The sequence below is a fragment of the Sorex fumeus genome, unplaced genomic scaffold (genome assembly GCF_029834395.1).
Source record: "Sorex fumeus unplaced genomic scaffold, SorFum_2.1 ptg000003l, whole genome shotgun sequence".
In the NCBI taxonomy this organism is placed as follows: domain Eukaryota; kingdom Metazoa; phylum Chordata; class Mammalia; order Eulipotyphla; family Soricidae; genus Sorex; species Sorex fumeus.
The window spans coordinates 42,882,057-42,894,258 of record NW_026606060.1 but is presented as its reverse complement, the minus strand read 5'-3'; the positions used below and the strand labels follow the sequence as shown (position 1 = coordinate 42,894,258).

At 39.6% G+C, this 12,202-nt stretch overlaps 1 protein-coding gene across 3 annotated transcripts in view; it reads left to right on the top strand.

Moving 5' to 3' along the window:
* Nucleotides 1–12,202, top strand: part of NTN4 (netrin 4) — a 132,799-nt gene that overhangs the window by 111,582 nt on the left and 9,015 nt on the right. For all 3 annotated transcript variants that reach the window (XM_056117461.1, XM_056117455.1, XM_056117450.1), the window contains exons 8-9: nucleotides 9,055–9,123; nucleotides 11,624–11,794. In XM_056117461.1, the coding sequence (XP_055973436.1) occupies nucleotides 9,055–9,123; nucleotides 11,624–11,794 (240 nt within the window). The remainder of the gene's footprint in view (nucleotides 1–9,054; nucleotides 9,124–11,623; nucleotides 11,795–12,202) is intronic.

Genomic DNA, 12,202 nt, shown 5'->3' with positions numbered 1-12,202 from the left:
CAACGGGAAAAACACTGGCTCAGAATTGTAACGAAAATATACCCCCACTTATATTTTACCAAACATTTGGATTTTTTTATTTTCTACTTAGCACCAGCTTGTTTCTTAAAACAAACCCAAATGTTGGATAATATATTGGGTCTTCATTTGGTTCTACTGTGTTCAGCAAATGATTTCAACCACAATAACTTAAAAAAAGCATTTTTTATTATTCAGCGTCACAAACACCAGAAATATTATGTGACACCCGAATACAATGCCTACCCGTGTCACCAAATCTTATGCCTGGTCTTAGTTGTTTCATATTTTCATTTTAATTCTAAGGAGTTATAGAAATATAAGCTACCCAGAATCCACCAATCTATAAGTTCATGATGGAATCTATATCCAACAACATTAGCAAACATATCATCATATGTTTCTAAATTTGTGTGTATAATAGCTTACCTTTTAAAAAGTCTTTGACCTGCACCTGTACAATTTTTAGATATAACCACCCCATTATATAAATGTACCAATTTTTATTCTCCCATTGTTTGCTTTCTAAGATAGTTGCAATTTCCATTTTTCTACTGTTCTATTAGTGTTTTCTCAACTTTTTCTGACTGAGGCCCCATTCTGACTTTGTTTTCCTCCTGTGGCCCCCCTTTCCTACCAGTTGACTCTCTAGTTTCATGTCATGTACTCCACCCCCCACCCGCTCTCACAATTCTCACAATTTTCAACTGTGGCCCCCTTCAGCTATCCTGGGACCCACCGGAGATCGTCTGGTGCCTGGTTGAAAAGGACAGTTCTGTATCACATTACCTAAGTGTTCTCTTTTATGTCACTGTGTGTACTTAAGGCATCTCTTAAGACTGGGGACTGGCAAACTTCAGTCCTCAGGCCAAATCCTCGGACCCAGACTTTCACATCCATAGCAACTGTTAGATAATGGATAATCTTAGAGTTATCAGGTACAATAGGGCTGGAGCCATAGCACAACGGTAGGGTGTTTGCCTTACAAGCGGCCAACATGGCCGACCCGAGTTCGATTCCTCCTCCCCTCTCGGAGAGCCCGGCAAGCTACCGAGAGTATTCGATATGCCAGACACAGTAACAACAAAGTCTCCAATGGAGACGTTACTGGGCCCGCTCGAGCAAATTGACGATCAACGGGAGGGCCTTTACCTTACCCTTTACCTATCAGGTACAATTTAAATAGTTATATAAGCACCTGCATAATATCTTTGATCTTTCCTTCATGTCCTATAAAACCCAATATATTTATTATATGACCCTTTATTTAAAATGTTGTTTAGCGCCTATCCTAGGATACAACTGTAGGGATGCAAGGGTACTTGTTGTCAATCTGCCACATATTGCCAAATAGTTCTGGTTGTATAGATTTACTTTCCACCAGCACATGTTGATATCTGTTATTCCTCATCACAACTAATAATTTGTATTTATTTAACAAATGCTTCTGTAGTACATACAAGAGGCCGAGCTCTCTTTTAAATCATAAATACAGATATAAGCACCAGCATAATATCTTTGATCTTTCCTTCATGTTCTATAAAACCCAATATATTTATTATATGACCCTTTATTTGGACGGAGGGATAGCACAGCGGTAGGGCATTTGCCTTGCATGCAGCCAGCCCGGCCGAGCTGGGTTCAATTCCTCCACCCCTCTCAGACAGCCTGGCAAACTACCAAGAGTATCTCGCCCACACGGCAAAGCCTGGCAAGCTACCCATGACATAGTAAATATGCCAAACACAGTAACAACAAGTCTCAAAATGGAGATGTTACTGGGCCCGCTCGAACAAATTGATGAACAACGGGGTGACAGTGACATGACCCTTTATTTAAAATGTTGTTTGGCATCTGTTCTAAGGTACAACTGTAGGGATGTGAGGGTACTTGTTGTCAATCTGCCACATATGCCAAATTGCTCTGGTATAGATTTACTTTCCACCAGTACATGTTGACATCTGTTATTCCTCATTACCACTAATAATTTGTATTTATTTAACAAATGCTTCTGTAGTACATACAAGACGTCAAGCACTCTTTTAAATCATAAATAAAGGCAAAATTTAGCTCATTTAATGTTTATTATACTTCTAAGTTAATATTATCAAACCTTTCAGTTTTTGCCAATCTGAGATTATGAAATGGGATCTGACCATTTTAAATTGCATTTTCATGGTTACAAAAAAGCTAAGTAATTTTTTGGTATCATTTCTCTATCATCCAGGTTTCCTTTTCTTTGAATTTCCTACTTGTAAATATCTTATAAATTTGTACCTATTCTTTGGGAGTTCATTCATCCTATAAGTATTTTTTAAGTATAGTTATTATACATACCTATGCTGTAAGGTAAAGGTAAAGGTAAAGGCCCTCCCGTTGATCGTCGATTTGCTCGAGCAGGCCCAGTAACGTCTCCATTGGAGACTTTGTTGTTACTGTGTCTGGCATATCGAATACTCTCGGTAGCTTGCCGGGCTCTCCGAGAGGGGCGGAGGAATCGAACTCGGGTCGGCCATGTTGGCCGCTTGTGGAGCGATAGCACAGGGGGTAGGGCGTTTGCCTTACAAGCGGCCAACATGGCCGACCCGAGTTCGATTCCTCCGCCCCTCTCGGAGAGCCCGGCAAGCTACCGAGAGTATTCGATATGCCAAACACAGTAACAACAAAGTCTCCAATGGAGACGTTACTGGGCTCGCTCGAGCAAACCTATGCTGTATACATGGCAATTGAACAATGACCAAAATCTCAGCCTCTGAGGGCTTACATTCTTGCATAGGAAGATGTTTAATAAATAAATTAGTAAAAAATTAGCATAATTATATTTAGTATCATATGGGTTCGATTCCTCTGCCCCTCTCAGAGAGCCCGGCAAGCTACCAAGAGTATCTCACCCACACGACAAAGCCTGGCAAGCTCCCCATGACGTATTCAATATGCCAAACACAGTAACAACAATTTGTTGTGAGATGTTACTGGTGCCCGCTCGAGCAAATCAATGAAAAAAGGGAGGATAGTGCTACAGTGCTACAGACATAAAGCAAAAATGGAAGAAAAGTACTCAGGAGAAGCATACTTTGAACAGGATGATTAAGGAAAGCTCTGTGAAAGGTAACTTTGGGGAAAAGAGTCTGGAGGATATAAGGGGAAAGAGGCTGTACTGATAAACAGGGAAGAGAAATTAAGCATAAATACAACTGCTGGAAAGTGCAGAAGTAGAAATAAGGCTGACTTGCTCAGGAAGCAGTAAGAAGGCCAGTGTGCCTGAACAGAGGAAAAAATCACAATTTCATTCCGTACTTAGGGAGAACTGAGAAAGCTCTCAGGAATCAAGAACCTAAGTGTGAGAAACACTGATATTTCAATTTTGTATCATACTTTTACCATTTCCCCTATTCTCACGGTCATTTCCTAATGATTTCATTTCCTTCACAACAGGAAGAAAGGTGGGGAAGGAAAGGTAATAGGAAGTTGCCACACTGATCTTTTTGACATTTGAGGAAAAAAAAACAGCAAAACCGCCTCCCATTAATCGTTTGCTTTAACCCCCCATAGTTTATATTCTAGAATTTGAACTCTGAATATCACTTTTCTCACTTTTCTTCTATTTTCTCTGACATAGTTGATGATCATAATTCTTCAGCTTTGTCTATTAAGTCAAGTCGGTAAGAATTTGGTTTTCAGGACCATAGGACATCTGTGGGTGGAGTCAGTCACCAGGTTTCTGAGTGCCACAGTACCCTCACTGAACACATGACATGCTGGCATCCAAATGACCCCAGCTTCCACATCCACAGCAGCTGTTAGTCTTTCCAATCCCCAGAGAGTCTCTGAAATTCTTCTGGATGAGCTCCAAGGTGAGGAGACATTCAGTTTCCTGTGAAACAGCAATATTCCCACTGAGTAGAGACCAGTGTTGCTGGGTACCTTTTTGCAACACAGAGAGTGATGATGTGACTCATTCTCATACTTGTGCCTCCCACAGGGGCAAGGGGGAAACATCTCCCATGATCAGGGGCCAGGCAAGCAAATGAACATTACGCAGAGTAGCAAAAGAAAAGGACTGTGTTTAATTCCAGACTGACACATAATAAGGAAATGGGACAAACTTGGAGTTCAGACTTGAACTCTGAAATGCGATGGGGGTGTCAAGGAGAGAAGAGGGAACTCAAATAATAAGGAGGCAATGATTTTATTTACCAAATTTCTCTTCTAGATCAATATTTCTCAGACTCTTCTGGACTGTGTTCCTCTTCTGACCTATTTTTCTCCCTGTAACTCCCCTCCCCCACCGTCTTATGGTTTGCTCCTTTAATTTCATGTAGAAGCCCCCCCCATTTACATGACTTTCATCTGTTACCCCTTTGAATACCATGGGGGCTCAATAGGGGGTGACCTATGGGCCTTAACGGAGAGACACTGCTCTTAGATCAGTGCTGGGGAAGCTTTTGTCTACCAAGGACCATTTGGATAGTTACAACTTTATTCACAGACCATACAGCACAAACGGACAGTCCCAGGCAGCCAAAGACGTATCTGTTCCATCATTTACCAGGGCCAGATCACATAACTTCATGGGTCTTATACAGCCCAAGACCCAGATGTTTCCCACCTCTACTCTAGATGTTTGCTCTGTTTTGTTTCACCATTTTTTTTTCTTTTTTCAAAACAAAGCTATTTCTGGAGTTGACCCTATATCTATGCAATTTTCATTCTTTAAGGTAATAACAACAGTTTCTTTTGAGAACTGCATGACCTCAGTAATCTCAGCAGCAAAACGCTGCTCTGGTCATCTTGAGGGAAAAAAAACAAACCACCTGGATATTTTGAGGAAGGCTGATCCTACACTATTAGTAGTTTCTATAAAAGCAGTTCTACTGGAAGTATAATGCACCATTCGAACAAGATACCCTTCATTTCTGATACTTTCTATGAGAAAGAGAATATCAGATGTAAGATTTTGCTCCTGAACAACAAAACTGGTTTGAACTTGTATCACAGAACTGTAAATAATGCCCTTTAATTTTTTTTTAATCTAAGTAAACAAGTTTTTCTCCCCTGCCAGATTTCTTTTAAGAAAACATTTGGGTTGAAGCTTGATCAACCAAGATTCATTCAACAGAAATGTGAATGTCTGAATCTTTATCGTATGAAAAGAGGTTCTGGAAGGCAGCCAAAGAAGGAGCTTCAAATGACAGACTTGTGTGTGTGTTATAGGCAAAAAAAGCTAAAGAGAAGACATATATTGAAGAATACTTTGTACCATTTAAAATTCCTTTAGGTTTTAGAACTTGGTGGTTACTATGCTCTCTCCCTGCTTTGGTGAAATTATCAGTGACAGTTAGCTGTCAGCTTAAGTTCCCACAATTTCTGAATAACTAATCTTCCCAGCCATGCATTAGCCATAAGCAGTATTACTTAACAAATCACCACAGCTCATGTTAAGCACCTTAGATTTTTATTTCTCACTATTTAATACAATGGTTATTTTCTACTTGTAAGCCTGCTTTCTGTTTCCTGGAACACCTTGATAGAGCTAATATGGCACTGCATCGCAACCTAACAGGTCCTCTTAACCAGTCTCACCAGAATCATACTCCCATTTCTTACTAAATGTTCTGTTGACTTCACTCATTCATTATCTTCTCCTTTAGATCATTGGGGTTTTATCCTTGGTCAGATCCATTTGCTCTTCTTTGCTGCTATTTCTCTGGTAGCGCAATACAAGTTGCGTTGGGGAAACCATGTTTTTCCCATTAATACACAGTCTTGGAGAGGGTAATCAAATGTTCTATTCCTAAAATTTTTGTTGGCTTTTATTACTTTTTTTTAGACTTTTTTGCAGCGGGGGAAGGAGCGGGGAGAAGAAATGTTGGCCACAGCTGGCAATGCTCAGGGGTAATTCCTGTAATTCCTAATTCTACACTTAGGAATTACTCCTGGCAGTGCTGGAGGACCATATGGAATTCTGAGGATCGAATCCAGGTCAGCCTTGTTTAAGGCAAACATCCTACCCACTGTACTACCACTCTGGCCCTATTGTTTTTTCTGAGTATTGGTTTGCAATTTCTCCTTTCTCTTAGTTACTCTGCATCCTTTCAATTATCAAGTTAGATCATTGATTGCAGCTACCAACCTTAACGTTTTTGCCCTTAAGATGTTCTCTCCAAAATCCCTTATTTTATAAGCAACACTACAGTCCTGTCGCCTTGAATTAAAAAAAAATATATATATATATCAAGTTCATTTTTATGCTTCCTCGTCCACACTCATATCCATTGACAATATTTGTAGACCCTAACACTAACGTATTTTATGGTATTTATTCCATTCTAGACCTACAGCTGCTTCTCAGATCCACATTCTATCTGATAAAGACGATAGAATTGAAAGGCCTTGGGTTTCAAATTCTCTAAAATCCAGGCTTGAAATTTGGCTTCTCTGCATGTTAGCTGTGTTGCCTTGAACAAGCTAAATAACTTCTCTCTACCTCCACTTTTTATGTTAATAATGCCTATCTCGTCAGACTATTAAATAGATTAAATAAGATCATAAGGATAAAATTCCTAATATAGTTTGTGATTTATAGTTGGCTCTCAAATTAGTTGCTCTTGTTACCATTTCACTGACTTCTAATTCTAATCCCTGCCGCCATTTTCTTTCCACTCAAATATTTTCTATATAGTAAATTCAGATTAATTTCTACTTTTGGGGGTGCCACATCTGGCCATATGTAAGATTTACATCTAGCTTCTCACTCAGAAATCACTCCTGGTGGCCTCAAGGGACAATATGTAGTCCTTGCAACTAGGCTCCAATCAGCTTATGCAAGACAAGCACCTGTTCACTGTACTAATTCTTCAGCACCATCATTTCCACATATATTTTTTAAAAAAATTATGTACCTTGTTTAAATTGGTAGCTCTGAAAGTCCCCCATCAGCAAATTCATTTCAGGCTCTAAATGACTCTCAGTCAAGGTCTTTCTTGATACCTTCTAATATCAATGTAATTTGTTCCTCAAATAAATAGAACCACTGTCTCACAAATATCAGACCATATCATACTGTATAACTTCTCTCTTGTATTTCTTAACTCACTTTTTTTCCCACTATGTTCCTATCAAAGTTCTGCTTGTTAGAGTATTAAACGAGTAAACAAATATGGAACACTTAAAATAGTTGTTGGTGTAGAGTGTTCTTCAGTACATGTTAATGTCTGCCCCTTAGTGCCTATGAAATGCAATATTTGTGGGCATAATGGGAAAGGAGAGGAAGAAATAAAATGATACCTAATGGTGAAGTAGGTGATGACAATTCTATCTATTGGGCTCTAGTAATATAAAGGTGAACAACCATCGTCCTCAAGGATGACTGTCTAAGGAAATAGAAATGTGAAAATGCTACATAAAAACAATGTGCAAAAGCATTTTAAAACTCTTCCTCAGAACCTGACAAATATCTCATACCTAATCATTGTAATGCATAATCTTAACTGTTGGGAGAACATGTCCCACCTATTCTTCAAAATCTATTTCAAAATCTTCTTTCACACAATCACAAATCACAAATCATCCTGTTATTCGTCGATTGCCTCGAGCAGGCCCCAGTAACGTCTCCTTCATCCTGGCCCTGAGGTTATGTTCAAGGCTCTTTAGGAGAATGAGACCCATCATTGTTACTGGTATTTGGCATATTGGGTACGCCACGGGGAGTTTGCCAGACTCTGCCATGTGGGCAGGCTACATTAGGTAGCCTGTCAGTTTGTCAAAGTAGGAATGAGATGTCATAATAAGATGTCGCGTGGCCGCGAATGCGCTGAGACTATAAAAACCAGCTCCCGGAGGAGAAGAGCACAGTCTCCTGCCCCGCGCCTGGCTATTCCTCGCTGGGGCCCCTTGGAGGGGAGCAGGTTGAGCTTTCCTCCCCGCCCTGGCCAGGGCCCCGGCAGCTGAAGACCTCCAGGACCAGCCACCACCAAAATCTTCTTTATTCACTCTTTTTCCATAATCCCAACATGTAACCCTCTCAAGTATATTGTACCTGTCTTAACATTTGTCACTGTTTATATACTTGCTTTATTCATCTTACTGAATTGTAGTCTAAAGAGACAAAATGGTACTTTTTTACTCTTTATACACCATGACCTATGCCTTATATATATTATTTTCAATGGTACAGCATTACTTGCAACCACCACCACCACCATCCTCCCGTTGTTCATCGATTTGCTCGAGCAGGCCCCGTAATGTCTCCATTTTGAGATTTGTTGTTATTGTGTTTGGCATATATTGAACACGTCACGGGGAGCTTGCCAGGCTTTGCTGTGTGGGCAAGATACTCTTGGTAGCTTGCTGGGCTCTCCAAGAGGGCCAGAAGAATAGGACCTGGCTCAACCAGGCCAGCTGCACGCAAGGCAAACACCCTACCGCTGTGCTATCGCTCCAGCTCGTTACTTTCAAAGGACTACCAAAGGACTACCTAATATAATATTATAATATTGTAATAAGATTTGTCATAATAGTCACTTAAAGCATAGCACTGTTGCACTGTTCTCCCATTCATCGATTTGCTCGAGTGGGCATCGGTAACGTCTCCATTGTGAGACTGGTTGTTACTGTGTTTGGCATATCGAATACGCCACGAGGAGCTTGCCAGGCTCTACCATGTGGGCGGGATACTCTCGGTAGCTTGCCAGGCTCTCCAAGAGGGGCAGAGTAATTGAACCCAGGTTGGCCACATGCAAGGCAAATGTCCTACCCTCTGTGCTATCGCTCCAGCCCTACTTAAAGCATTAACTACATAATTGTTTCTATCTTTCTTTGTTTCTCTAAAGTCAGTGCTTTAGTGAACAGTAATTCAATCCAAGAATAACTACATCTTTTGAATGACTTTTCGTGGTTCCTTGGTATTTATGTATTATGCTATGTGACTCACTCAAGTCTCAAGGTATTATATTATTATTATTTCCTGATTCCCCTCTCCCCCTACCCCTGCTTCAATTCTGAAAATCTAAAACCACTTCCATTTGCTTTCTGTAGGTAAATGTGACTGTAAAGAACAGGTGTTAGGAAACTCAAAAGCATTTTGTGGAATGAAATACTCATATGGTGAGTTTGAAATCCTTGAACACTTCTGAGAATCTATTCAAACTAAGTACAAAGAGTTTTTTAGGAAATAATTCAATAAATCAAATCATGTGTCTTCTGGAATAATACCAGACACAGTGAATGTTCTGGCCTTAGACTTTCCTAATAAAGATTACGCTGAACATTCTGATAAGGGCAAAATGAGCAAAGATCAGACCCTCCCACTATAAGGTGAAGAGGCAGACAGTAAACAAGGGGAGTGAGTGAATGGCATACAATCTCTTCTTATAGATATTTATTATCAAGGTATGCTAAAATGAAAGTTTCTAGACATCTATATAATTTCTGTTCCTATTTATTATCTAATAATACTATAGAGATATCTGTTTAAAGCATAATCTCACAGGAATGAAGAATTTGGATTTGGTTTCAGACTTACAAGGATTTTATTTCTGGTTTATTGTTGGGTCACTTAACATCTACAGATTTCCTCACCTTAAAAAATAAGGATGATGCCCCTTCTCCATAAAGTGAAATTTTTGAAAAACACAACACACTTTGGCTTGCACACACTACATTGGTGGAGGTGAGGTAAATGGTAGGTAGGTGGTAGATAAATGGTAGGGAGAGGAAGAGGATATGTATTGAGAGGCAGTGAGACCAGCTGTCCACCTGAGTCTCTTCCCTTAATTCTCTGTAAAATCTAGATGTATCTACCATTCAGATACCAGGAAAATACATTACTAAGGAAAATGTCACTTCCCTAAAGAAAGAAAGTTCCTATCACTAAAGTCTAAGTGGTTTTATGTTTCCTGTTAAGCATGCTGGACACCTACTCTTGCCAACATATTCTTTCAGTGGAGAAGCCTCTCTATAGTGCTCGGGCACCAAAGCTTCACTGGAGGTGGTAGGGATACTGTGCAGTGCTGGGTTTGGGCCCTGGGTCCTGTGCATGTCAAGTATGCGCTCCAGCCCTTTGAGTTATCTCCCAACCACACATATTTGGCTTTTATTGTTTCATAATTCATACAGTCAGAAATACACATTAAAATGAAGAGAAAATTTTGTCACTATTTCTGAAATTAAATGTTGATGACATTGTATTTAATCTCGTAAAAGATTAGAAAGTCAACATAAATGTCTCATGTATCTTATTTAAAATTACCTGTATATTCTCATCAATTCAGCTAGGTAGAAAAAAGTTTGTGAAAAATGTAACCAATTTGAAAAAAAATTATTTATAGGGAATAGTATTTACTATCACAAACAAAAAAAGGACTGTTGAGTTCAAAGTTAATCAGCTGAGTGGAAATATCAAACTGCTTCTTTATGATCAAATAAGGGGCTCTTTGAGTTTATGAACACATTGACATTTTTCTTCTGGTTTTGTGGTACCAGAGAGTGAACTGAGATCTCATAAGTGCAAAGCACGTGCTTGGCCATTGAACCACATTATGGCCCTCATGTAGGCATCTTTTATATTTGCTACTAAAGAGAACTTGGAATGCTCTTAACTTTGTAATAATATACTTTGGTCTTTTTTTTTTTTTTGCTTTTTGGGTCACACCCAGCAATGCACAGGGGTTACTCCTGGCTCTGTACTCAGAATTACCCCTGGCAGTGCTCAGGGGACCAGATGTGATGCTGGGAATCGAACCCGGGTCAGCGGCATGCAAGGCAAACGCCCTACCCGCTGTGCTATTGCTCCAGCCCCTACTTTGGTCTTATTAAGTGCAGTATTTTTACAAGCATGGAAAAAATGATTCTCACTTCCTCATTCTATGAATTTATCGATAAAAAAAAAAGGATTCATTTGCTTATTCCTTTGGTAAATATTTATTGATTTATAGTAGTGAATAGAGAAGATCCTTACTCCTTAATTTTATATATAGTCTAAGAGAAAAATAGTAGCAAATATTTATTTTACATCAGCCTTGAGCAAAGTGCTATGCTATGCACACTTTAGGCATTCATCTTCTCCAAGTTTTTGTCAAAACTGGACCTTTAAACAACAAATGATACCATTTTGAGTTGCTATTTTAACTTTCCTAAAAATTGCCTCTTCATGCATAAGACTAAAGGAGCTCTTAAGAACCCTTTAGAAGTCTAGGGGGCTGGAGCGATAGCACAGTGGGTAGGGCATTTGCCTTGCAAGCAGCTGACCCAGGTTCGATTCCCAGTAGCATCCCATATGGTCCCCTGAGCACCGCCAGGAGTAGTTCCTGAGTGCAGAGCCAGGAGTAACCCCTGTGCATAGCTGGGTGTGACCCAAAAAGCAAAAAAAAAAAAGCCCTTAGAAGTCTAACAGATTTCATGATTCTATAAAGTTGGGCTGCCTGATAGCCCCTTGGGAACCCTATGCTAGTGTGGGGTTCTGTCCTTACTCAGAATCTTCCATCAAGACACAGATGAGCCAGTAAGAACATTCCTAATAATATAGGACATTTCATTTGATATTCTTTAAGTTAACATTCTTCCCCAGTTCAAGTGCATTTTGACTTTTGCAATTTTATTGTTGCAGTGCTAAAAGCAAAGATTTTAACAGCTCATGATAAAGGATCGCATGCTGAGGTAAATGTAAATATTAAAAAAGTCTTGAAATCTACCAAATTGAAAATTTTACGAGGAAAGCGAACATTGTATCCAGAATCATGGACTACCAGAGGCTGCACTTGCCCAGTCCTCAACCCTGGTAAGTACCAAACTTGCCTGACTTGGTTACTACCTTGTCTATACTGATTTGCTGCTTGTCTTATTGCTGGTTGTCTGAACCAACCTAAAATCAACTCAGTAAGCGCATCTCTCCTTTTGACCATCTGACTTCTGGCAGGGGAATCCAACTGGAATTCTTTGAGCTAACATCAAAAAATTATTTCTCTTCACATGCTCTCTAAAAGTAATATATTTGTAATCCAGCAATATCATATTCTCTGTCCTAAAAGAGAAATCTCCCACAGCTCAGGTTCCAGTAGACTAGAAAGCACTTTCATGAATTTATCTGCCATGAGCACTTTATCTGAAAGCTAGGTTTCTGTTACAGTGGCCTGGGTAGAACTTGCTCCCAGAGGAAGTTCAAATGCAAAAGTCCATCTGTGCAAAT